Source organism: Scatophagus argus, chromosome 11 (genome assembly GCF_020382885.2).
Source record: "Scatophagus argus isolate fScaArg1 chromosome 11, fScaArg1.pri, whole genome shotgun sequence".
NCBI lineage: Eukaryota > Metazoa > Chordata > Actinopteri > Scatophagidae > Scatophagus > Scatophagus argus.
The window spans coordinates 23581742-23609097 of record NC_058503.1 but is presented as its reverse complement, the minus strand read 5'-3'; the positions used below and the strand labels follow the sequence as shown (position 1 = coordinate 23609097).

Genomic DNA, 27356 nt, shown 5'->3' with positions numbered 1-27356 from the left:
ATGCTGACCATACCCTAGAGGTGAACTGCGGGCCCCGATCAGACACCACGTCACTAGGGATACCATGAAGGCGGAACACATGGTGGACGAGGAGCTGTGCAATCTCTGAGGCTGTGGGAAGTTTGGTTAACGGGATGAAATGTACAGCTTTAGAAAATCGATCCACAATGGTGAGTATGACAGTGTTACCCTCAGAGGGTGGAAGACCGGTGACGAAGTCCAAAGCAATGTGGGACCAGGGTCGAGAGGGCAACGGCAGGGGACGAAGGAGGCCTGCGCGAGGGCGATGTGAGGTTTTTCCCCGAGCACAGACCGGACAGGCTGCCACAAACTCCCGTACCTCATTACCCATGGATGGCCACCAGAAACGGCGTTTGAGGATGAGCAGAGTCCGAGGTGCCCCAGGATGACATGCCCACTTGGAGGAGTGGGCCCACTGCAGGACCTGAGAACGAGCAGCCAAAGGAACATAAGAGCGGTTAGGCGGACCATTACCTGGATCTGGGTCGGTCTGTAGTCCCTCTCGAATCGAGTCCTCGACTCCCCAGGTAATGGCTGCCACCACTCGGGAGGAGGGCAGGATCTCTTCAGGACCAGCTGAAGTCTGGGACGAAGAGAACTGACGGGAGAGAGCATCGGGTTTAGTGTTCCGAGAACCAGGCCTGTAAGTTAAGGTAAAGTCGAAGCGGGTGAAAAACAGCTGCCAGCGTGCCTGGCGGGCATTTAGTCTTTTGGCTGTCTGGATGTAAGATAGATTTTGTGGTCAGTCCAAACTAAAAAAGGCTGTTCAGACCCCTCTAGCCAATGTCGCCATTCCTCGAGAGCTAACTTGACAGCCAACAACTCCCGGTTTCCTACATCATAGTTCCTTTCAGCTGAGGATAGGCGCTTGGAAAAAAAGCACAAGGATGGAGTTTGCCGTCCACTGCTCGCTGGGAAAGGACCGCCCCCACCCCTGAGTCAGAAGCGTCTACTTCTACGATAAACTTCTAGACGGATCTGGTTGGACTAGGATGGGAGCACTGGAAAACAGATTTTTCAGGGTACAGAAGGTTGACTCTGCTTCCGGAGACCAGAGGAAAGGTTTTAGGGTGGAGGTGAGTCGAGTAAGGGGAGCCGCCACCTGACTATAATTTCGGATAAAGCGACGGTAGAAATTAGCAAACCCTAGAAATTGTTGGAGTTCACGTCTGTTAGTGGGGCTAGGCCATTCCACTGCCTGTACCTTTTTTGGATCAGCTTTAACCTGACCTGGACCGATGCAGAAACCCAGAAAGCTGGTGGACTCAGTGTGGAACTGGCACTTCTGCTTTAACAAAAAGCTTATTTTCAAGTAGCCGTTGGAGGACGGCTCTGACGTGTGCATAATGGGACTCTAGAGAGGGAGAAAAAATCAGAATGTCATCGAGGTAAACAAAAACGAACCGGTTTAGGAAGTCGCGTAAAATATCATTGATAAATGATTGGAAAACGGCCGGCGCGTTGGTTAACCCAAACGGCATCACCAAGTACTCATAATGGCCGAGGTGAGTGTTGAATGCCGTCTTCCACTCATCCCCCTCACGAACTCGAACCAGATAGTAGGCGTTACGTAAGTCTAGCTTGGTGAACACTTGAGCCCCCTGAAGGAGCTCAAAGGCCGAGTTCAGGAGGGGGAGAGGGTATTTATTTCGTATAGTAATACGATTAAGACCCCGGTAGTCAATACAAGGACGGAGGGTGTTGTCCTTCTTTTTAACAAAGAAAAAACCGGCGCAAGAGGGGAAGAAGACGGGCGAATGATGCCTGCTGTTAATGACTCCTGAATATAACTCTCCATAGATCTCTCTCGGGACGTGACAAACTATACAGGGAGCTAGCAGGGAAGGTAGCGCCCGGGAGGAGGTCAATAACACAATCGTACGGGCGGTGCGGAGGGAGAGAAGAGCTTTGCTTTACTAAATACATCCGCTAAATCGTGATATTGCGGAGGGACTAAAGAGAGGTCGGGAGGAGCCGTAGCCGGAATGCTAACCGATGCCGACAAGGGAGACGCCGATTTGAGGCATCTGGCGTGGCAGTTAGCACTCCAGCTAAGGATCTTACCTGATTCCCAATCAATATGGGGGTTATGAAGACGGAGCCAGGGTAAACCGAGAATCACCGGGCAATTAGGAGAGGGCAACACCAAGAGACTAATTTGCTCTCGATGATTCCCGGAAGTGATCACCTCCACAGGAAGTGTCTGGTGGGTGACCCGCCAGCAGACGTCCGTCTAGAGCTGTGGCCGGAATGGAACCCCTACAGGTGAGGAGGATAACTGGTTCTGTAAACAAAACTGAACATCTATGAAATTTCCATCCGCACCAGAATCAACTAAGGCAGAAACAGAAATGGAGTTTAACCCAAAATTAATGGTGACAGGGAGAGAAATAGGGTTTAAACTAGGTTTTAAGGTGGTCGGACTCACCAGTAACCCCGCTTCTACGGGTGAGCCCCTCTTTTGGCCTAATGGGACAGACCGAGATATGATGACCCCTCTCCCCACAATAGAGACGCCTTCCCTCCCTGATCCTGCGCTCTCTCTCTTCAGGGGCGAGGCGAGTCCTACCTAACTGCATGGGTTCGGGGCTATCTTGGCGCTCATCTCCTACGGGAGGGAAGGACGACTGGACTGAGGAACTGGAGACAATGGAGGGTGTTGGGGAAGCTCCCAGCGGGAGCGCCTCACTTTACGGCGCTCTCTTAGACGGTTGTCCAGCCTGATGTAAAATTAATGAGATCATTAAGACTGGTCGGTTCATCACGACGGCTAATTCATCCTTTAATTGATCGTTAAGACCCTTGAGGAAGATGCCACGGAGTGTTCCTTCGTCCCAGCCTGCCTCCGCCACCAGAGTACGGAACCGAATGGAGTAATCGGCGACTGAAGACGAGCCCTGGGAAATCTGCAGGAGTCGTTGGGAGACATTACCAGCATAATCAGGAGATCAAACACGGTTTTAAAAGAGTCAATGAAGTCATGGTAGGTCCTGAGGAGAGTGGGGTCCCTGAATCCTCCGCTTCTGCCCACTCCAGCGCCCTGCCCCGAAGTAAACCAACAACGAAAAAAATCTTAGACTTATCTGCGCGATAGTTCTGGGGGCGCAGAGCGAAGACGTGGGAGCATTGCAATAGGAATCCTCTGCATCTCCCCAACGTCCCGTCGTAGGGTTCCGGGTCGGCGGTGTGTGGTTCGAAGGGCGGCGGAGGCTGGAGTTGGGTTGAGGCTGTGGATGGTGAACGAGAGGTGAAAGTGGAGATTTGCAACGAAAGATCATTCACAGCTCTCAAGAGTTGGCTATTCTCCGCCCGGAGTTCACTGAGCGTCTGCTCGTGTTGTCCGAGTAGAACCCCCTGACGTGAGAGGATGTCCCGGAGATTATACCCCTCAGATGAACCCGCTGGATCCGAGTCCATGGCCAGTTCTTCTGTTAGAGAACTATATATGGAGAGAAGGAGGATCCAGGTGCGGGTTCTCACTAGGAGATTTATTAGCACAAAAACCAACAAAAGGTGTCCTCAAACGGAGGGTAGAAATACAACAAAAGGTGTCCTCAACGGAGGGTAAAATACAACAAAAGGTGTCCTCAAAAGGAGGGTAAAAATACAACAAAAGTGTCCTCAAAAGGAGGGTTTAAACACAACGAAGGACGCCGTCACTGCCGGGCGGGGAACTGGAGCTGAAAGAAACAGAGGATCAGGAGACGAAAAGGTTTTTTCAGGAAGAGTTTTAAACATTTGCAGAGTACTGCCGCGAAGGAAAGCTGAAGAACTGGCGGAGAGTGGATGCAGACCAGGTCCTTAAATAAGGAGCGGAGAACAGGAAACAGGTGGGTTAAATGACACAGGTGATGGCACTCAGCTCCAATTCCCCGTCCCGCCGACACGGCTGTCCCCGGCGTGCCTGAAGGAAAAAAGAATAACAAAAAACCAAAACAAAGGGAAGATAGCCGAATATTCGGCCACAATCCTAACAGGAATAAGGCCAAGGGCCGTCCAGAGAAGCAGGAAAATACCAAAATGATACAGGGAAATGCAAATAATGACGCAAGGGAGAAAGGTTAACCAGAAAACCTGGGGAAATTAGCAAATGATGCAGGGGTAATGCATGACACAGGGATAGTGGCTGTAAATGCAGGGGGAAAAGCCATTATGATGCAGGAAGGTGGCAAATGCTAATGCAGAATGCAGGATGATAGCAGGGTAACACAACAGGAATAATGGCTGTAAATGCAGGGGAACAGCCATATGAAAATGGACTATAGTTATGTAGCGCTTTTCACATACACATTCACACACTGACGGCAGAGGATAATGACAATCAGAACACCATGAGCTAACCACTCACAAACATTCACACACCGATGGTGCAGCATCTGGAGCAATCGAACCACCATAGGTGGACAACCTGCTCTACTCCTGAACCACAGTTGCCCCATATCTTGCAGAATGGTGCAAATGCTGATGCAGGGTAAGAGCTGAAAGATGCAGGGGTAATGCAACAGGGAAATGGCTGACAATGCTGGGGCAAAGCCATATGCCATAGCCATATATAAAAAAGGGCAATTGCTGATTCAGGATAAAGTAGGGAAATGTCAATAAAGGATCATGAAATGGAACAGAAAGAAATTAGACAGAAAAGGAGAAGATAAGAATCAAGGCAAGATATGCTTGAGACACCAGAAGGCAATATTACAGAGTTTCAGGGCAGTTACAAATACTTTGGGATCCCGCAGGCAAATGGAAAGCATGAAGAGGCTGCAAGTAAGCTGCACAAGGTGAGGCAGTGAGAGGTCAGCTGAATGGTGGACTAGTGAGTGTCAGAACCAGCATTCAGGATGCAACAACAAAGATGCAGGAATACATCAGGAACATGGCCGCCAGAGACAAACTGCTAAATGAATATCTCAGGCAACAGAAACCTGGCAATGATGAGGGGGAGGGGATGAACCGTTGGGGAGGGACAAACTCCTGAAGGGTGTGTACCACCGTTATGACGAAATTCAACCAATGGCTGGAAATGGCTGGACTGAAGGAAGTGCTAAACGTGGCAGCACAAGAACAGGCACTCAGTGCAAGATCAGTAGAGGCTCGGGTCTACCACACCAGACAGGATCCCAGTTGCAGGTTGTGTGAAGGTGCCCTGGAGACAACTCAGCCCATAACACCTGAGTGTAAGATGCAGACAGGAACCACATAAAGGGGGACACCATGGTTGGCAGAGTATACAGGAATATCTACACTGAGTATGGGCTGGAAGTCCCAGCATCAGAATGGAAGACACCTCTCAAAGTGGCTAAGAATGACCAAGCTAAGACAACTTGGGACTTCCAGATGCAGAACTTGAGAAAGACACACACACCACCCCAAAGGGGGTGATAAGGAGACTTGGGGGCTTTTATAAAATATATATTTAACCCTGAACCTAAATATAGCTTGGTTTTTGAGTTTTGTGCTGCATACTACTGGATACTGAATTTACCCCGGGATCAATAAAGTATCTATCTGTCTATCAATCTGTGATGAGGAAGTGAATACACAGATTCTTAAAACCCACAAAAGGCTAACAACGTGTATCAATACAAAGGGAAAACCGGCAGTACGAAGAACAATTATTATATTATGTGACATATGATGCATGAGGGGCATCTGTTAACAGCTATGGAAAGGAAGCATTTAAAAATTCCCTAGGAAATACTTTAACCAGAACTGTCGGTTTGTGGGTCAATTAACAAGAATCAGCAACAAGATGGAGCACAGCAAGGAGCCTTACATCACTGAATAAAACCAGCTTATGCTTCCATCACCATGTTGAAAATACCACTGAGATGGGTTAAAGGCAACGTTTTCTTTAACGCATCTGTAATATTTGCCTTTGATCACCGTATGAGTCTCGGCTACTACTGTTGTCAGGTGGCGAAACAAGCCATGTCCCCTCCCACCAGGAGGCCATCCAGATGGTTGGTTTCACGTTTAGAGTCTCATGTTGTCCATCTTTATTGTAAGTCAGTGGGGATGTGAAGAAACTGGGACATGTCGGCTTGGTTAACAGCTGGCCAGATGCCAGTTTCTTTCTGGGATACGTCAGAAAGAAGTTTTGAAGTCTAGGTGCAATCACAGAGAGTGAACCATATCTGAGTCTTCTCAAGAAGACCTTGCTGGCTTTTCTGTGACTACCTCAAATCCAAATTCAGTTCTGCTAACGGTTTCACATCTGCCGCTGATCAACATGTCAAGCTATGTCGGAAATCTTCAGGGAAGACAGAAACTACGAGGTAGTAAACGCTGATGTGAACACTGCAGGATTCAAAATATTTAAAACACACAATCTATTGTTGTGTGTAAAAATTACAGTATAATACAGGCACAAGTGTGATGAGGGGGCAAAGGAAAGTATGACAGGTGCAAATATGCCCAACAAGACCTCTGAGTTCAGGCCTCCAGAGTTTGATGAAGTTGTTTGGATGAAAAGTAGCACATGGTGGAAATTTAATTAGATCCATGGAGGGTCATGCAGGCTGATAAAAATACAAACACACGTGCAGTCAAGCTCACGAGCTACTGCATGAGGTATGTTAATGTAATCGTGACTTAAAGACTGAAAGTAGTCTTGTCTGTTAACAGTTTGTCTGGATTAACTTAATGGATAACAGAGTAAATGTAACATATATAACTCTTGATGGGTACGTGGATTTGTACAAATACAGATATCTTTATTTTGTCATCATGTTCACAGCTTATATTCTAATAATCTGCAGTAATTCTACTGTTGTGTATCTCATCTGGATTCATCAAAACCTCCATGAGCCCATGTACATTTTCATTGCAGCTCTGTTAATCAACTCTCTTGTTTTCAGCACTGTGATCTACCCAAAGCTGTTGATTGACTTTTTATCTGAGAAACAGATCATATCTTATTCAGCCTGCCTCTTTCAGTGGTTTATATTTTACTCTTTAGCTGGTTCAGAGTTCTTACTGTTGGCAGCCATGTCTTATGACAGATATGTGTCCATATGTAAACCTCTGCAGTATCCAGCTATCATGAGGAAAACAACTGTCAGCATCTTTCTGGCTTTAGCTTGGCTTGTGCCTGTTTGTCAGACGGCAGTACCACCTGTAATGAATGCTAATAAGAAACTCTGTAACTTTACTTTCAAAGGAATCATTTGTAACAGCACAGTTTACAAACTTCACTGTGAGAGTTCAAGACTGTTAAATATATATGGTTTGGTTGTTTTGGTAAATCTTGTACTTCTACCTGTGCTCTTTATCCTTTTTACATACACCAGAATATTTATAATATCCTATCAAAGTTGTAGAGAAGTCAGAAGAAAAGCTGCACAGACTTGTTTACCACACTTGATGGTATTAATCAACTTTTCCTGTTTGATTACATTTGATGTCTTTTTACTGCGACTGGAAACTGATTTTCCTAAAACTGCCCGCTTCATAATAACATTACAAATCATCCTGTATCATCCTCTCTTTAATCCAATCATATATGGACTGAAAATGAAAGAAATCTATAAACACCTCAAGAAGCTGTTGTGTAAGTAACAAGATCTAATGAACAAACAAACGATAACTGCACAGTCACTGTCCTCCTGTCATAATCTTTTAGAGATGTGATTTCTGTGATCCTTGAAAAAGACCTTAATGTGAGGATTTGTTTTTGTAGCACTCGTGTACAGTAAGGAGTATCATCAGTTTCATCAATGTAATGAATAATGTCTGTAGCCCTTTGAAAGTTAGGCTGTATAAGTTATGGGTTCATAAATATAAATAGACCAATAAATAAGTTAAAAATAGCAAGTTCATCAATAAAATAAATAGGATATAAAAAATCTAAAGAATTTGACATTACATGATAAATTGGGTTTAGAATTTCATGTGTTTATTGTTTACCTGATGTGAACTGTAATTTTGTTTGTTTATTTGTGTTAAGGCATGATTTTGAGCAGGCGTATGTGACGGTGCCAATGACAGTCGGGGTCAAATGGAGGTAGACTGAGAGAGAGAGAGAGAGAGCGGGAACAACGACCAAGGATGTACACAAGAAGTGAGGAATATGTTTAAATTATTAACTTCTGCCAGCGTTTGGGGAAAGTGTGCGTCCAGGACTCTTTCCGTGACCTAACTGGTGAAAGTTATCAGTCGAGTGGACAAGTCAACTGTACCGTTAGCTGCTGAGTCGGTGGCTAACTCATTAGCATCGACTTTGCTAGGCAGGCAGCGGTGAGCTAACTCCTTAGAGAAATGCGTGATGCGACAAGCCGACGAGGGGGATGAGGACTCGACGGGGCCGGACTGGTTGCTGAGTGGAAGACCATCATCGTCGGCTGTGGTTGAAGCTCTCCAAGGGCGTGTGTGGGGTAGTTTCTCTCCTCTCATCTCTATTTCCTGTGGGCCTTGGATTGTGTGTGCGTTCAGCTACTGTTACAGGTACCGATTTTATTTTGCCTACGGGTGAAACGGCATTTTGTTTGAGGTCACAACGCTCACAAGGTACATTCAGGCCTGCAACGGCAGACTGGATATTACTGTAGATTTATTAGCTGCCGGTGGTTTGAAGTGTTCTTTGGTTGTATTCGACATTTGCAATGGAACACTTGGATGTGTAAATAAGTGAATAGTTCTTATATTTCCTAAAACTTGTGAATGTGTATTTGTATTGGGATATTGCCTTTAGGTTAAGTGTGATATTGAAGAGTAATGTCACTAAGTTGCCGTGTGCAGTTTGAAGCATGACTGTGGTGTGATTGAATAGTGTTTTACTGGATCCAGATTTGTCATGCTGATTAAGGTAAGAAGTCACACGGACTTATGGTAGAGATACCACATCAATTAAAGAACTCAGGTTAGCCATCCCTATTAAAGCCAGAATAGCAAAGGGGCGCTACATGTCTATGAACTAGACTGTTCATGTTTCCTTTTAGGATCTTCATCAGGTTTGCTGTGTCAAAACACCAGAGTTTTTTTCTTCTTTTGTCACTGTTAATTATTTCACTTATTTTTTCATTCACTGCAGAAAACCAAATCATCAAACCACTAATGTTGTATTATTCCATATTTTCTTACATTGTCTGGGTGTGTTGTTAAATCTCATGTAGATCATGAAATGAGCATGTCAGCATTTTAAATTAAATACCTTGAAAGCGAAATCATGTACTCCAGACTGTGATTTGGTGTCTTGTGAGGCAAAGTGGATTCAAATTTGCTTGAAAGAGATACACAAGAGATACACAACATGCAGTGTTGTTGCTGTGAAACAATGACATATTGGATACAATCTCTACTTATTCATGAGCTGAATTACAATTATTAGACTGACAAACAAACAAACAATGTCTGTACTGTAGTTCAGCTAGAAAGGTCAGCTTAGTACCACTGGTGGTCATAAGCTATGCAATATTAAATTCTGTTTCCTCTCAGAACAGTTCAGGGTCAGAATCACCTTTATTGACCAAGTATGTGTCCACGCACACTGAATTTGACTCCATTTGTTCCTTGCTCTAAATAAAATATCCAGTCAAGTGTTCTGGAAATTGTAAACAATTGAAATAGTGAAAAGGAAAGCTCTTCTCCAAGCTCCCCATGGACCAGGTCAGAGCTCCTGACTCAGCCATCCTATGGAGGAAGCCCATTTCAGCCACATGTATCTGTGATCTCATCCTTTCGGTCACTACTCAGAGCTCATGACCAAAGATGAGGGTTTGAATTCAAATTCAAATTTAAAAATTTTATTTGTCCCCAAGGGGCAATTTAAATGTAAATCGACTTTGCCTCATGCTTCAGCTCCCTCTTCAAGTCTGGTCTTAAAACTGGAGGTGGTATCCGCCTGTCGAACCCAGATGGGCAGCTGGTTCCACAGTAGGGGTCCATATCTAAAACTGTGTGTAAAGTGGCTGCAGTGTTGTTGACAAAGCAGTCAGTTTCTGCAGGAGTAATGTTTGTATCAGTACGGTCTGTTGTACTGGTACATGGAGCTGAAGGGAGCTGTGATGGGATTGCATCCCTAAATCTGTCTACAGCATTCTCAGAGAGGCATCTGCTATAGTAAACCTTTTTGTTGTGTGCTGTAAAGTCTGTTAGAGTTAGCTCAAATGTTATAAGTGAATGGTCTGAAACAACTAGCAGGTTCTTAGTTTCTAGACCATAGGTGAAAATCAGATTGAGGGTGTTTACTATCTGAAGGAAACCTATTGAATCTGAGAGTGAGTTAAAGGGTGTCTTAAGACTGTCAGAGTCAACATCCATATGAATGTTGAAGTCACCTACTATAATGACTTTATCTGTACTGAGCACTAAACTAAATAAGAAGTCAGAAAACTCAGACAGGAACTCTGAGTAAGCAGCAGCAGGTGGGCGATACACAACAACTAATAAAACTGGCTTTTCTGACTTCCAGTTTTGGTGAGACAGGCTGAGAGTGAGACTCTCAAATGAACTACAGACAGATTTAGGTTTGGGGTTAATCTGAAGACTGGAGTGGTAGATTGCTGCCACTCCTCCTCCTCGGCCTGTGCCTCGAGGAACATGATAGTTAATATAACCAGATGGAGTTGATTCGTTTAAACTAACATACTCTTTATCCCCTAACTTTATCCCGTAATCTAGCCGATATATTCTGTCTCACTGAGATATAAGGTTATTTTGATTAACACTTCTTAGCTTTGTGTTAGCTGGACTATGGGAGGACGAGGCACTGACACTATTTCTATACGATTGTTAAACTTGGTATTACTGTGTGCATTTATATTTTTATTTATTCTACTTTTAACGGAGGATGGCTGTATCTACTCTGGTAACAAGAATCACGCCTCTTACTGATGTCCACAACCTTTTTTTATTTTCTTTCGTCGTGGTTAAGGAACACCGTGAAAACTGGAACAAGAACATATTTTCACATTCATCATTCTCTATTATTTTCTTTCACACAAGTACATGGATTTCCGTATTCAGAATAATTACCGTGTACGCCTGGTTAGCCAGTAGTAGACAGTCATCTCTCATCTCTTTTCCTCTCTCCCTCAGTTCCCGCTCTCAAGTTCTGGTTAATGTTACACAGGAAGTGACCTTTTCACAATAATTTAACTGAAACATTTCAGCAAGGTGCCACAACAGAATCATAGATCATAATGCAGGATGCCCCATCACAAACTCACACAAACAAAAAACAATCAGAACTCAAATGTGATGATTGCACCCTAACTTCTGGCATTGCCATGTTAACACATTGCCGTATTGCGAGCGTCAGCTACAGCGGCAGTCCTACAGAAGCAGCAGAGAAGTGTGTAAGACAGCGACTCTGCCTCCTGGCCTCAAGTTTATTAGACAACCAGGGGGTTGGTTGTCTAATAAAAAATGCCCCAACATAAACATAAAACACTTAAAAACACACAATGCATTTTGGTGAGAAACAACAAGGCATATTGTGCAGAAAATAACATTCAGTGATTAGCCAGTTTCTGTAGTAATGAGGATTGCAATGCAGTTGCAAAGTGTGATAGAGGCAACAATCCAGTAAAATTCAAAAAGAGGTTCAACTCTCTAGAGTTTGATGAAACTGTTCAGATGACGAGTGTTTGGTGAAGACTTTAATGAGATCCGTGGAGGACAATGCAGGTTGATAAGAACAGTCCGCAGATTCAGTCAGTTCACTTTCACTTTTTTTTCACATTCTGATGACAGGTATCAATGGGTAAAAGATCTAGTTTAACCTTCATGGATAACAGAGTAAATGTAACATATATAACTGTTGATGGGTACGTGGATTTGTACAAATACAGATATCTTTATTTTGTCATCATGTTCACAGCTTATATTCTAATAATCTGCAGTAATTCTACTGTTGTGTATCTCATCTGGATTCATCAAAACCTCCATGAGCCCATGTACATTTTCATTGCAGCTCTGTTAATCAACTCTCTTGTTTTCAGCACTGTGATCTACCCAAAGCTGTTGATTGACTTTTTATCTGAGAAACAGATCATATCTTATTCAGCCTGCCTCTTTCAGTGGTTTATATTTTACTCTTTAGCTGGTTCAGAGTTCTTACTGTTGGCAGCCATGTCTTATGACAGATATGTGTCCATATGTAAACCTCTGCAGTATCCAGCTATCATGAGGAAAACAACTGTCAGTATATTTCTGGCTTTAGCTTGGCTTGTGCCTGTTTGTCAGACGGCAGTACCACCTGTAATGAATGCTAATAAGAAACTCTGTAACTTTACTTTCAAAGGAATCATTTGTAACAGTACAGTTTACAAACTTCACTGTGAGAGTTCAAGACTGTTAAATATATATGGTTTGGTTGTTTTGGTAAATCTTGTACTTCTACCTGTGCTCTTTATCCTTTTTACATACACCAGAATATTTATAATATCCTATCGAAGTTGTAGAGAAGTCAGAAGAAAAGCTGCACAGACTTGTTTACCACACTTGATGGTATTAATCAACTTTTCCTGTTTGAGTATGTTTGATGTGCTTTTACTGCGACTGGAAACTGATTTTCCTAAAACTGCCCGCTTCATAATCACATTACAAATCATCCTGTATCATCCTCTCTTTAATCCAATCATATATGGACTGAAAATGAAAGAAATTTCTAAACACCTCAAGAAGCTGCTGTGTAAGTAACAAGATCTAATGAACAAACAAACGATAACTGCACAGTCACTGTCCTCCTGTCATAATCATTTAGAGATGTGATTTCTGTGAATCAGTAAAGAGCATCATCGGCTTCATTAATGTAATGACTAAACAAATGACTGCAGTTTAAAGAGAACTTAAGAGATCAAAACAACAAAAAATGCAAAATAAAATTAAAAATAAATAAATAACTGCACAGTCATTGTGTCATAATAATTTAGAGATGTAACTTTTGTGATCTTTGGAAGGTATTTAAAGTGAAAATTTGTTTCTGTTACACGAATGCACAGAGCAGACTATCATCAGCATTAATGTAATGACTAATGACTAATCAATCAGCTGTTCTCAAAAAGCGTTAAGACATCTGCAGTACCAAATAATGAACATCTCTGTCGTTTTTATTTGACTTTCATTTGATTATGTATCCTGAGTTTTCCCGTTAATCAATTGTTTTTTATGAACTGCAGGAGCCACCCCTTGCTTAATTCAAACTGAGTATAGCAGCAGGTGAGAACAGGTGACTCCATCTCCTGATGTGATCCACATTGACCAGGTCAGCTGAAAACCAGTTTTTCTCCTTTTTATTGTAACTTCTCTTAGCTACTCTGATTTCTTTTTTCAGTGTGTTTCTGGCTAGATTTCTGGCCCAGATTTTGTCTGATGAAAATGATCCAGTGTTTGTTGTTGAATGTGCAGAAAGGTTTTGTCAGCACATAAGTCTTCACAAAAGTTGTTTAAGCTTCCACATGGTCAGTGAGTTCATGTGGAATCCACCTACGTACTGTATGCTGGGTAGAAACTGCTTCTACAATGTAAGGCATAAACTATTAATTAAAGATACACAGGATATAGTAAAGCCAAACAATATCCCTAGAAACACTACCTCACCATAATAATGCATGAAATGGGCAACATGGGTTGCACCCAAATGCAGACAACTGGGCACACTTGATACAGTTCAGGGATTTATTGATCAGCAGAGGATACAAAAGAATCATGAGGCAGGCAAGTGTCAGAATCAGAGGTGATCTAAAACGTGTGAAGCAGGCAAAAAGTAAGTCCAAACAATCAAGCAGACAGAAGAGAGAGAGAGTTGAAGAGGAGGGGAACACAAACAGAAATATGTAACAACACCAAGAATACCAGAGTTCTGGAGCTAAAGCTAATAATAATGATATGTGCAGTAAGTGCTATAATAATTATAATAACAATAAAAACAGCAACAATAATAAACATAGTAATAGTAGTAGTAGTAGCAGCTATACCAAGGGAAGGTCGGGCATGTACCAAACTCAGCACGCAGGTACAGTAGGAAGAGCACATCATGCACACCAACTGTGGTGCCCGTGCCATTTATGGTTCTATAGTTAATGACATTGGTACACTATGCCATCACGGTTAATACCCAAACATTTTTTTCCATAGGGCATTGTTACGGCAATTTCTTGTCTGCCTGTAGTGAGTTAAGAAAGAGAAAAACAAGACTGAAAGGGTAGCATGCACCAACATGTTTAATCCCTGTAGAGAAGACGCAACACACAAAACCACACGGCGGTGAGCAGTTCAGAGGTTTGCCCCACTGACTGAAGACTTCATCCCATTTTTATACTTTCTGATGTGTCTCTGGTTCTATGGAGCTTCACAAACATTTCTCTGCAGACTGATGAAAACAGGTACAATAAAAAGGCAGTGACACATTTCAGGAATTTAGGACTGGGTGTAATCTCCTGTGGGATCAAGATGTCTTCTTGCCCTCTGCTTTACCCAGGAAGTTATTTTTGATGGGACTATGGCAGCAAGTTCACCAAATCATTGTTTTGTTCACTATAGCAGTACACAACTAAGGCTACAGACTAATTACATCAAGTATAATGTAAATCTATAACATTATCTCATTGTTACTGCAAAGCATACAAGATTTCCATCACAGCACCTATGACAGCTATACCAAGTGAAGGTCCGGCAAGTACCAAAGTTAGCACAGAGATAAAGTTGGTTATAGTTATATTTGATGGCACCTTATATCATTGAGGTTATTACCCTGTCATTTTTTACATGGGGCATCAATAGCAGCTATACCAAGGGAAGGTTGAGCAGGTTCCAAAGTTGGCACGAGGTTCATTAGGTAGAGGCCAGTGGCATTGTTAGGCCTATTTTAGGGGGGCTTCAGCCCAATAGAACATCATTAGGAGGAGAAGGTGAATGGATGGATGAAGGATGGATTTAAGAAAGTTTTTCAGGAAAGTAAGTATTCATCACTGCTGGTGGTTAGTTAGCTCCAGCTAACAGCAGAAAGTCCCATGTAATTAATAAACCAAATGTTTGACAAATAAAAACCCGGCTTGCACATTATAGACTCTAAAAGAATGCTGCTACTTAGCTAGTTAGTTTGAAATACATTGTGAAGGTTCCAGTTGGGGTGGTGCAGTGGTTAGCACTGTCGCCTCATAGCAAGAGGGTTCCAGGTTCGAATCCCGGTCTGGGCCCTTCTATGTGGAGTTTGCATGTTCTCCCTGTGCCTGCGTGGGTTTTCTCCGGGTTCTCCGGCTTCCTCACACAATACCAAAAACATACATACACATTAGGTTAATTAGCTGCTCTACACTGCCCCCTAGGTGTGAGTGTGAGAGTGTGTGGTTGTTTGTCTTTGTGTGTTGGCCCTGCGATTGACTGGCGACCAGTCCAGGGTGAACCCCGCCTCTCGCCCGTAGTCAGCTGGGATAGGCTCCAGCTCCCCGCGAACCTGACGGATAAGCGGTATAGAAAATGGATGGTTCCAGTTGTTTATAGAGCTCAGTGTGCACTTTTTTTCTGCTGGCCTAAAGATACTCAGAAAAGTAAAATCATTTTTTGTAAATATGTAAATAAAATTATTGCTGTTGCATATACTTTAAAACAAATGCAAATAATCTGTTTACTTTTATTTTCAATGGATAGTTTGTTTTGTCTCGGCTCGTTTCAGCTCGTTGGTGTCATATGAAACGATTTATTGGACGAACTTGTTCAAGCTCACATAGCGTACTTTTGGTGGAGTTATTAAAACTTTGTTGACTAATGGTGGACTAAATGGCCTTTTATTTTTGAGTTTTGACAGTATCTGTGATCTTAGTTTCCTACTCTTAGTTGTGAATGTGAGCTTATTGGTTTTAAATGAAGTTAACTGTTGCTCGACTAGTCAATATTAAGGTGATGTGTAAGTTTGATTCTTTATGGATTCTTGAGCCGTGGTGTCATACTGATGTTATTATGAGTGTGAACAACCTTGTCGTTATCTACTTTGGCTTCCACATTCCTGTCACCACAAGTGACCACTGGAAGGTGATAAGCTATCACTTCAATCCCAACCAGGCCTGACAGCAAAATGTGTTGCTTGCACTGGTAGATTTCAACCTGATGCAAGGACATGTGAACTGACAAGTTCAGGCCTCCCGCACTTGATGATGTTATTTGCATGTTAGTCGCTCTGCATGACAACTTTAATGAGATCCATGGAGGGTGAAGCAACCTGATAAAAATAAAACATCGCACAGACTCAAACAGTTCACTCTGTGACATCTGGAGATGAACATACTCCTCAAGTGTTTCAAAGTCAGGTATTTGTGAATGAGAACGACTCTCCAGCACAGATTATTCAGTGTTTTTCTCTCTTATTGTATTTCTCAGTGAGGTAATTTGCCTGTTTTATTCATATTATTTTTGACAACATTAATGGATGATGAATTAAATATCACATATTTAACTCTTGATGGGCACGTGGAAGTGGACAAATACAGATATCTTTATTTTTTGGTTATATTCACAGCTTATATTCTAATAATCTGCAGTAATTCTACTGTTGTGTATCTCATCTGGATTCATCAAAACCTCCATGAGCCCATGTACATTTTCATTGCAGCTCTGTTAATCAACTCTCTTCTTTTCAGCACTGTGATCTACCCAAAGCTGTTGATTGACTTTTTATCTGAGAAACAGATCATATCTTATTCAGCCTGCCTCTTTCAGTTTCATGCATTTTACTCTTTAGGTGGTTCAGAGTTCTTACTGTTGGCAGCCATGTCTTATGACAGATATGTGTCCATATGTAAACCTCTGCAGTATCCAGCTATCATGAGGAAAACAACTGTCAGTATTTTCTTGGTCTTAGCTTGGGTTCTGCCTGCTTCTCAGGTCGCAGTGCCAGCTGGGTTAAGTGCTAATAAAAAACTCTGTAGCTTTTCTTTAAAAGGAATTTTTTGTAATAATACAGTTTACAAACTTCAATGTGTGGTCTCAAGAGAACAAATTATACATGATATGTTCATTTTGCTAAATGTTGCACTTCTTCCAGTGCTTTTCATTCTTTTTACATACATCAGAATATTTATAATATCCTATCGAAGTAGCAGAGAAGTCAGGAGAAAAGCTGCACAGACCTGTTTACCACACTTGTTAGTTTTAATCAACTTTTCCTGTTTGTGTGCATATGATGTCATTACAGTCCAGCTTGAATCTGATTTTCCCAAGACTGTACGCTTAATAATGACTTTACAGATAGTAATGTATCATCCTCTCTTCAATCCAATCATGTATGGACTCAAAATGAAAGAAATTTCTAAACACCTCAAGAAGTTGTTGTGTTCCACCAAAATGATGTGATGTATTAACGCTGCAAACAGATGTACAGACATTCTGTAATTTAGTCACAAGGATACTTTCAGTGCAGTTTGAACAGTAATGAATTTTGTCAACTCCATCATTGTAATGACTGATGTTATTGGCTCTTTATTCAGTCACAGCACAACAGAACCTCATCATGACTGATGCCATTCACATTATTTATATTATCATCTGTGGGTCTATTGATTACATTTATAATGGTGGTCATAAACAGAAGACAAACATTGTAAGTGCTGAAAATGTCGACACTACACAGTGACCTACTGCTCTGGCCAATCACAGTCCTTTTTTTCTGCCATCTTGTTTTCATTTAGAAACACATTGGATTCATGTCAGTAAAAGTTTCGTTTTGAAAAGGGCCTCATTCCTTTATCGAACTGGTGGTGATTGTAAGTTTATGTGGTCTGAAACAAAACAAAAATTGAACAATAAACCACAGTTAAGGATTTCTACTTCATAATGAACATGTGGACCCTTATTATGGCTTCATTTGCAGCCAATCATGAGTCATGATGCAGCCTGTGGCAGCAGGGAGCTGAGTCAGCCTCTCACTACTCAGTCCAACAGAAGGCAGATGGAGGTTCACCGGGTTCTGAAGAGGTTTCTCGGACAGATGTAAAAGTCTTCCCTGTTCCCATAAAGAACAATGGCATTCATTGTGAATGGGGCTAGAGAACTTTAGTGGCGTATTGAAACCCTAGATTCTATGAGTGTAGGCTTAACCCTTTAAGAGCTGTTGCTATTGGGTTCATTTTTCACGCCCTTGTGCTGTGCAGTGGACCTCCCTCAGGTCCACAGCTACTGTATATAGTATACAGTATCCAGAGGCCTTCTCCCAGGCTTTTTCTGTAGCTAACGTAGGTGGCCCTTCTTTGGACCGCCACCTTAACATGGTGGAGGGGTTTAAGCACCTGAATGTTCCTAGGAGCTATGTTGTCGGGGACTTAATGCCCCTGGTATGGTGTCCAAAGGCAAACAGGTTCTAGGTGACAGGTCTGACTAAGAGCAGTTCAAATGCCTCGAATGAAGGACATGACAACAAGGATGTGTACGTTGCCCAGATTGGCGTTACCAGGGCCTCATCCTGGAGCCAGGCCTGGGGTTGGCGCTTGCAGACAAGTGTACAGCCAGCTCTGCCCCGGGGGGAAGTTGAGCGGTACCGGCTTGAGATAATTGGGCTCACTTCCGTGCACAGCCTGGGCTCTGGAACCCAACTCCTGGAGAGAGGCTGGACTCTCTTCTACTCTGGGGTTGCCCATGGTGTGAGGTGGCGCGCTGGTGTGGGTTTGCTTATAGCCCCCCAGCTCAGGAGCCATGTGTTGGAGCTCTCCCCAGTGAACGAGAGAGGCCTACTAACTGTTGTCTCGGCCTATGGGCCAAACAGCAGTGCAGAGTACCCGGCTTTCTTGAAGTCCCTGGGGAGGGGACTGGAAGTTGCTCCGACCGGGGACTCCATAGTTCTACTGGGGGACTTCAAGGCCGCAGTCCGTAAAGATCCACTTGGCTGGCCTGGGAGCGCCTTGGGATCCAACCGGAAGAGCTGGAGGAAGTGTCTGGGGAGAGGGAAGTCTGGGCATCCCTGCTCAAGCTGCTTCCACCGCGACCCGGTTCCGGATAAGCGGAAGAAGATGGATGGATGGATAACATAGGTGGAAACTATGCAGCTTAGAGGGTGACACCTACACTCATAGAATCTGGGGTTACAGTATGTAACCAACAATCTATGTTGTATAGCCTTCGCTGTCTAGGAGCTGTCACCATTGGAATAAAGGTGAAGCTGGATGTGGTCTATGTACCACTTGAACACAAGAGTCCGCAAGCACCAACACACCACCAGTCTACAAGCGCTATAAGCACACAGTGCATAAACATGAGAATAACATGGTTTTCCTTTGCTGAAAGCCCAATCTGGAAAGCAGGATGAGAGCATTAAATTCCATTCAAACAGAGACAATAATCATACACTATAAAAGTGAGCTGGATTGGCTGACATCATGCCCAATAGGCACATCACAGACAGAGCCATCACCACTTTGTGAGGCCAACAGAAGAGATTATTATGTTATTATATATGTTATATTAGTTTATTTAGTATACGTTTAGTCTGTTTTTCCCACTAACAGTTAGGCCTTGTTCGGTTGTTTGTTTGCTCACTTTTGACTAACCTACACTGCTGTAATGGGCTACTGGATGCTTGAATTTCTCTCGAAATCAATAAAGTATCTATCTATCTATCTTTCTATCTATCTACCTATCTATCTATAGCACTTGTACCCTGACTTACTCTCGAGAACCATGAACCAGTTGCCAGGGCATACACATTCCCACATGTTTTATGGTGAGCAATTAAAATAACATCAAGAAGTGATTGCTGACAGAATTGGAGTTTGAGCCACCCCATTTGGCCCCATGGTGTCCTGAAGGCATTCACAAGCATGGGCTTTGGGCAGCTTATGCAAGGAGTTCTGAACCTTCAGGCCTCCCGCACTTGATGACGTTATTTGTATGTTAGTCGCTCTGGATGAAAACTTTAATGAAATCCATGGAGGGTGAAGCAACCTGATAAAAGTAAAACATCGCACAGACTCAAACAGTTCACTCTGTGACATCTGGAGATGAACATACTCCTCAAGTGTTTTAAAGTCAGGTATTTGTGAATGAGAAAGACTCTCCAGCACAGATTATTCAGTGTTTTTCTCAGTGAGGTAATTTGCCTGTTTTATTCATATTGTTTTTGACAACATTAATGGATGATAAATTAAATATCACATATTTAACTCTTGATGGGCACGTGGATTTGTACAAATACAGATATCTTTATTTTGTCATCATGTTCACAGCTTATATTCTAATAATCTGCAGTAATTCTACTGTTGTGTATCTCATCTGGATTCATCAAAACCTCCATGAGCCCATGTACATTTTCATTGCAGCTCTGTTAATCAACTCTCTTCTTTTCAGCACTGTGATCTACCCAAAGCTGTTGATTGACTTTTTATCTGAGAAACAGATCATATCTTATTCAGCCTGCCTCTTTCAGTATTTTATGTTTTACTCTTTAGGTGGTTCAGAGTTCTTACTGTTGGCAGCCATGTCTTTTGACAGATATGTGTCCATATGTAAACCTCTGCAGTATCCAGCTATCATGAGGAAAACAACTGTCAGTATTTTCTTGATGTTGGCTTGGCTTATACCTGCTTGTCAGGTTGCAGTGTCAGTTGTGCTGAGTTCAAACAGAAAAATCTGTAACATTACTTTGAAAGGAATTTTTTGTAATAATACAGTTTATAAACTTCAATGTGTGGTCTCAAGAGAACAAACTATACGTGATATGTTAATTGTGCTAAATGTTGCACTTCTTCCGGTGCTTTTCATTCTTTTTTCATACATCAGAATATTTATAATATCCTATCGAAGTAGCAGAGAAGTCAGGAGAAAAGCTGCACAGACCTGTTTACCACACTTGTTAGTTTTAATCAACTTTTCCTGTTTGACTGCATATGATGTCATTATAGTTAGACTGGAATCAGATCTTCCCAAGACTGTACGCTTAATAATGACTTTACAGATAGTAATGTATCATCCTCTCTTCAATCCAATCATGTATGGACTCAAAATGAAAGAAATTTCTAAACACCTCAAGAAGTTGTTGTGTTCCACCAAAATGATGTGATGTATTAACGCTGCAAACAGATGTACAGACATTCTGTAATTTAGTCACAAAGATACTTTCAGTGCAGTTTGAACAGTAATGAATATTGTCAACTCCATCATTGTAATGACTGATGTTATTGGCTCTTTATTCAGTCACAGCACAACAAAACCTCATCATGACTAATGCCATTCACATTATTTATATTATCATCTGTGGGTCTATTGATTACATTTATAATGGTGGTCATAAACAGAAGACAAACATTGTAAGTGCTGAAAATGTCGACACTACACAGTGACCTACTGCTCTGGCCAATCACAGTCCTTTTTTTCTGCCATCTTGTTTTCATTTAGAAACACATTGGATTCATGTCAGTAAAAGTTTCATTTTGAAAAGGGCCTCATTCCTTTATCGAACTGGTGGTGATTGTAAGTTTATGTGGTCTGAAACAAAACAAAAATTGAACAATAAACCACAGTTAAGGATTTCTACTTCATAATGAACGTGTGGACCCTTGTTATGGCTTCATCTGCAGCCAATCATGAGTCATGATGCAGCCTGTGGCAGCAGGGAGCTGACTCAGCCTTTCACTACACAGTCCAACAGAAGGCAGATGAAGGTTCACCGAGTACTGAAGAGGTTTCTCGGACAGTCTTCCCTGTTCCCATAAAGAACAATGGCATTCATTGTGGGGCTAATGTCCTAGAATGTGGAATAAGCGACATTAAAAAAGATGGGATTAAAGCAACCTTTTAACAGCAAAGTGAGAAACCAGAGAACGTTACTTGCGTATTGAAACCCTAGATTCTATGAGTGTAGGCTTAACCCTGTATATAGTATACAGTATCCAGAGTCCTTCTCCCAGAATAAGCCGGCTTTTTCTGCAGGTGGAACGTAGGTGGAAACAATGCAGTTTAGAGGGCCACGCCTGCACTCACAGAATCTGGGTTTATTATGTAACCAACAATCTATGCTGTATAGCCTTTGCTGTCTAAGAGCAGTCACCAGTGAAGGTGAAGCTGGATTGACCACAAGAGTCCACAAGTGCTATAAGCACACTGTGCGGGGGGGGGGCTGGAGCCCATCCCAGCTGACTACGACCGAGTGGCGGGGTACACCCTGGACTGGTCGAGGTACAATAATCATACAATATAAAAATGAGTTGGATGGCATCATGCCCAATAGGCACATCACAGACAGAGCCATCACCGCTTTGTGAGGCCAACAGAAGAGATTATATACTGTGTCTGTTCCTTGTTTATTTAGACCTAAAACTAATTTCAATTTTTCAGTTTAATTCAGTTTACTTATATAGTGCCAATTCATAACAAAAGTTATCAAACAAAAGTTACACCCAAGCACTGAACCCTGTGGAACAGTGTGATTAACCCTTATAGTGAGGAGGAAACATTAACGTGATCGAAGTGGATCTCAGTGCTGCATTTGATACTGTTGACCACCAGATTCTTTTACAGAGACTAGAAAATCAAATTGGTATAAATGGAACTGCTTTAAGCTGGTCCAAGTCCTATCTATCAGTCAGACGGTTGCCCACTGCCCCGGGTTTGTTGTGTGTGTGCACGTCACTTGGGTGAGTTAAATGCAGAGCATGAATTTCGTTGGAGTGAGTTCCCTCCAATGACAAAATATGTCACTTTCTTTCTTTCTTTCTCGTCCATGCACACTAAGGTTAGCCATGGTGTTCCACAAGGTTCTGCGTTTGGCCCGATCCTATTCACAATCTATATGCTCCCACTAGGCAATGTGATCAGAAAGCACTCTAGAAATTTTCACTGTTATGCTGACGACACCCAACTGTATTTATTAATGAAGCCAGATGAAAGCAATCAGCTAACACAACTGCAATCCTGTGTTGCAGATATTAAGTCCTGGACATTTCACCTGTGCTGGCCTCTCTACATTGGCTTCCAGTAAAATTTAGAGTAGAATTTAAGATCCTCATCCTAACCTACAAAGCCGTGCATGGTCTGGCACCATCATATATCACTGATCTCATTGAACCATATCAGCCCTCTACGGTGCTATGTTCCTTAGATTCAGACTTACTGGCAATACCATGTATCTCCTAATGTAGATAGGGAGCCAGGGCTTTCAGTTATCAGGCTCCTCATCTGTGGAACCAATTACCAGCCTCAGTTCGGACGACAGACACCCTCTCTATGTTTAAGAGTAGACTTAAAACCCTCCTTTTTGACAAAACCTATAGTTAGACCAACCTCTTGTTATGCTGCCATAGGTTTAGATTGCTGGGGGAGATCCTTAGACACCGAGCTCTCAGAGCAGGGGGACTCACTCATCATGTCCCATCACCGGTACAGCACTAACTCGCCCTCTCCCCCGGAGCTCCTGAGTCCTGGTACCGCTGCTGGATCCTGAGCCCTCTATGGTCCTGCCCACTGCACTAATAGTGCTGCTGGATCCAGAACCCTCTCCATGGTCCTGCCTGGATCCTGCTGCTCCTGCTCTGTCGTCTATAAAATGAGCAACAAAACAAAATAAAACAAAATGAGAAAACAATTCAAGGCAGACAGAGGTTCACTAAGTACTGAAGTGGACTTTCAGAGAGCGTTACAGGGAGACAAATGTAAATCTGTTCCCCATTCCCATAAAGAACAATGTAATTCAGTGTGAATGGGGCTAATGTCCTAGAATATGGAATCAGAAGATGAGATCAAGACAACCTTTAAACAGCAAAGTGAGAAACCAGAGTTTTATGGTGAGTGTGTGCAATAACATCAAGAAAAAGAGTCTGTTGATGCTGATGAGGCCATCAAGCAAACCCTTCTTGATTTGCTCTGGAAGATGAGACATATGAGTATCGTCATCCACGCCATAATATGGGCCTGTGCCACAGCTGCCAGTGTTGTTGGCAGGTGGTTTATGGGTGGAGGAGTAGCAGGTGCTGACAGGGCCTTCTTCTCGCTGTCAGTCTCCAAGTCTTCACATGGGACCAGGGTAGAACCAGGAGGGGAGCCAGCAGGGAGCCAAATCAGCCCTACACTGCATCTCCTCTCTGCATCCGAGGGGTTCAAAATGTCCGGAGCTTCCTCAGTGGTGAAGGTAGCACATTCAGCCCAGCTGCCATTATCATTGTCATCCTTCTGTAGTGCCACGAAGGCATCCACTTGTCGCTGTTGCTCTAATGTGGGCAGGCGTGCTCAGTAAGGACACGAGGCCAGAGGAATAAAGGCCAGCCCAGCATGTTCTGAGTCAAAGCATGTCTTTTTTTTTTTCTTTCTTTTAAGTTACTTTATTAATCCCAAGCTGGGAAATTACTTCTCTGCATTTAATCCATCACTGATTGAAACACACGCATGCAACATGCAGTGAAACACACACAGGAGCAGTGGGCAGCATCAAGCGCCCGGGGAGCATATTGGGGGTTAAGTGCCTTGCTCAAGGGCACATCGGCCAGCTAATAGGGGGTGGGGACATTATCACTCCACCACACTCAAATTTTTCCTGCCCGCCTGGTGGGGGAATCGAACCAGCAACCTTCCAATCACAAGCCGCTTCTCCAACCTCTAGGCCACGGCTTGCAGTAAACATGGAGGCCAAAGTCAAAGATGTAGCCTGCTTGGCAAGAAGAACAAAGACAAATCCTGCAGGCAGAACAGTGAGAACATGACATCTGATAATTTTCACTCGTTAAATGATCGCATATGCTGAAGAAAAAAGGAGCAGAAATCAGGTTACACAGGGCATATGTTCTCTTTAATTAAAGAGTCTGTTCTAGACTTCATTCTTTAGTCTTTAATACAGAGAACCCAACAATCCCTCATGAGCAAGCTCTTGGCAACAGTGGAGAGGAAAAATTTACATTTAAAAGGCGGAAACCTTGGAGCAGACCCTGGCTCTGGGGTGTCCTTTAGCCTTAACTGGTTATGTTGAGAGTGAGACAGAAAGAGAGAGAGAAAGACGGGTCCATGTAAACACATGAAGTGAGTGATTTAATCTCCCTTTGGACACTTAATGCACACATTGCTGCTGGCATCTGAGCAGAAGCAGAAGATAACGTGTCCGCAGCTGCTTCAGTCTGAATCATTACAGGGTCGGAAGCTCTCGCCTGTCGAAGCTCTTTTTTAACAAGCTGATTAACATGTTTGTTCAAGATTTCATTTTTATTAATAACTTGGTTGAACCATTGAACTTGATTTTGGTAGTTGAGGTTTGTTTGTCATGCAACAATTCTAACTAATTAATTTCAGGAAGCAGAGTCGTTGGTGTTTTATTGTTTTTTAAATTTTATTGCTAACGTACGTCCTTTATGTTCTCCGTGTGTGAAAAGTAAGCTAAGTGATATACGTATATTGGTAGGTTCTGCATGTGGCAGCTTTAGCTTTGGTTGTGCATACATTCGTATGTGAATACACCAAGTAAGACACGCACACCTTGTTTCCCACTTGTATCTTGCTTCCATGAAAGGGGACAGTTCTGTATATTGTCCACCACAAGTTGAATTTAACTCAGGAGCTTAACTCTGTTTTAATTTATTCTCCAACTGGTACAGACATGAAGAGCAACAGCAGTGTGAATCCTGTCTACTTTCAGTTCACACTGTTTAGAGATTTTGGTCGCCTCAGATTTCTGTTCTTTGGTCTGTGCCTGTTGATCTACTTGACCATAATCTCTGCTAACACTGTCATTATTCTGACAATCTGGCTGGAGAAGTCTCTGTATCAGCCCATGTACGTGTTTATCTCCTTTCTGTCTTTAAACGCTGTGTATGGATCAGCAGGCTTCTTCCCCAGGTTTCTGATGGACATTCTGTCAGACACTCATTTGATCTCACGTCCATTTTGTTTCATACAGATATATGTTATTTACACCTATGCATCATACGAACTAATGATTCTCGGCATCATGGCCTATGACAGATTTGTTGCTATTTGCCAGCCTTTAAACTATCACAGTAAAATGAGTTTCAGGATGGTGAGAAACCTTTTGGTGTTTGCTGTTCTCTACCCTGCATGTGCTGTCGGCGTCTGTCTTTATCTGACCATCGGTCTTCCTTTATGTGGAAATAAACTGCACAGGATTTTCTGCTCTAACTGGCCTGTGGTTCGGCTCTCCTGTGTGCTCACACCTGTGAACAACATCGTAGGTCGGATTCTTTCTGTGATAACAGTCTTTTTCCCTCTGCTCTTTGTGCTGTACACCTACCTGCGTATTCTGGTGGTTTGCAGGAGAAGCTCGGCAGCTTTCAGAGGAAAGGCGTTACAAACCTGTCTGCCTCACATCGTGACTTTGGTGAACTATTCGTTCTCATTGTTCTGTGAGCTTTCACTGAGTCGACTTGAAGCTGATGGAGTAAATTCATTTGTCATAGTTGTTTTAACTTTGGAGTTTTTGATTATTCCCCCCATTAATAATCCTCTCGTTTACGGCCTGAATCTTCCTCAGATCAGAGGAGTGATTCTTAAATCTTTTCAAATATGCAAAATTATCCCTCCTCATAAAAACATGCACAGACAGCAACTCAAGACGCTCGTACGCAATAGAAAAAAATGCTGGAACATGGAGTCATAAATGTGAATGCACATATAACTTGCTTGTCATTGCGCTCCTTTTATTACAGTAAAATGACTTTTAGGATGGTGAGAACCCTTTTGATTTTCACTGTTGGCTTCTGTCTCAATTGTACTGTTCGGTTAACACAGTGTGAAATGTGAAAATAAACTGCTCTAACTGGCCTGTGGTTCAGCTCTCCTGTGTGGACACGACCGTGAACAACTTGGTGGGCCTGCTTATTGCTGTGTTGAATGTTTTGATGAGGACGGGTTGGCCACAAACCATCTGAAAATATACTTTATACCCCTGTAGGAATACCTGAGTAAAAATCCAGTAAATGCATGAGTACTGGAAACACAAGGACCCTGTGAAACACCAACTTATGCTGGCTGAACAAAACCCTGAATGTCTTTTCCAAGTTTTACTCTGTAAATGCATCCCGTCCACATTGTTTTCACTGCTTAAAGACTTCACTCCAGCTCTTCTGACAGAATTCAGGGAGCTGTGGACCAAGTGAAACTAACCACTAACAACTGCTTACTGCCATCTAGTGGTGTCTGTGCGTTTCTGCATTTAGTGACAGACGTGGTGAATGAGTCCCATGAAGTCAGTGTGGCGGCGTGTAACTCATGCAGGCACTGTGATCAAGCAGAAACCATTTAACATGAACTACTGAGCTGTACACGTGATGAGGAATGAAGGAAACTCGTTTCAGCACTACATTACTACGTAAAACATGACGATGGGAAACCTGCCTGAAGCTGAGGGTCAGTTTTATGTTTTTAGTTGTGTTGTCTTGCTGCAGTCTTCCAGTTTGTAAATGGAGATCTGATGCATAACA

General features: G+C 42.6%; 5 protein-coding genes across 5 annotated transcripts; all 5 read left to right on the top strand.

Annotated features, from left to right (window-relative positions):
• Window positions 1-6566: 6566 nt before the first annotated feature.
• LOC124066870 (olfactory receptor 11A1-like) lies at window positions 6567-7731 on the top strand. Its single transcript, XM_046403690.1, has one exon. The coding sequence runs from the start codon at window positions 6664-6666 to the stop codon at window positions 7576-7578; it is 915 nt and encodes a 304-aa protein (XP_046259646.1). The 5' UTR covers window positions 6567-6663; the 3' UTR covers window positions 7579-7731.
• Window positions 7732-11706: 3975 nt separating this feature from the next.
• LOC124066854 (olfactory receptor 11A1-like) lies at window positions 11707-14498 on the top strand. The gene has a single exon (XM_046403671.1). The coding sequence runs from the start codon at window positions 11719-11721 to the stop codon at window positions 12658-12660; it is 942 nt and encodes a 313-aa protein (XP_046259627.1). The 5' UTR covers window positions 11707-11718; the 3' UTR covers window positions 12661-14498.
• A 1164-nt stretch (window positions 14499-15662) lies between these two features.
• Window positions 15663-17658, top strand: LOC124066859 (olfactory receptor 6N2-like). The gene has a single exon (XM_046403676.1). It carries the CDS (start codon window positions 16381-16383, stop codon window positions 17305-17307), a length of 927 nt encoding a protein of 308 aa, XP_046259632.1. The 5' UTR covers window positions 15663-16380; the 3' UTR covers window positions 17308-17658.
• Window positions 17659-20029: 2371 nt separating this feature from the next.
• LOC124066861 (olfactory receptor 11A1-like) lies at window positions 20030-22045 on the top strand. Its single transcript, XM_046403677.1, has one exon. The coding sequence runs from the start codon at window positions 20075-20077 to the stop codon at window positions 20999-21001; it is 927 nt and encodes a 308-aa protein (XP_046259633.1). The 5' UTR covers window positions 20030-20074; the 3' UTR covers window positions 21002-22045.
• Window positions 22046-25516: 3471 nt separating this feature from the next.
• LOC124066852 (olfactory receptor 10A3-like) lies at window positions 25517-26589 on the top strand. The gene has a single exon (XM_046403667.1). The coding sequence runs from the start codon at window positions 25517-25519 to the stop codon at window positions 26531-26533; it is 1017 nt and encodes a 338-aa protein (XP_046259623.1). The 3' UTR covers window positions 26534-26589.
• The last annotated feature ends 767 nt before the right edge of the window (window positions 26590-27356 follow it).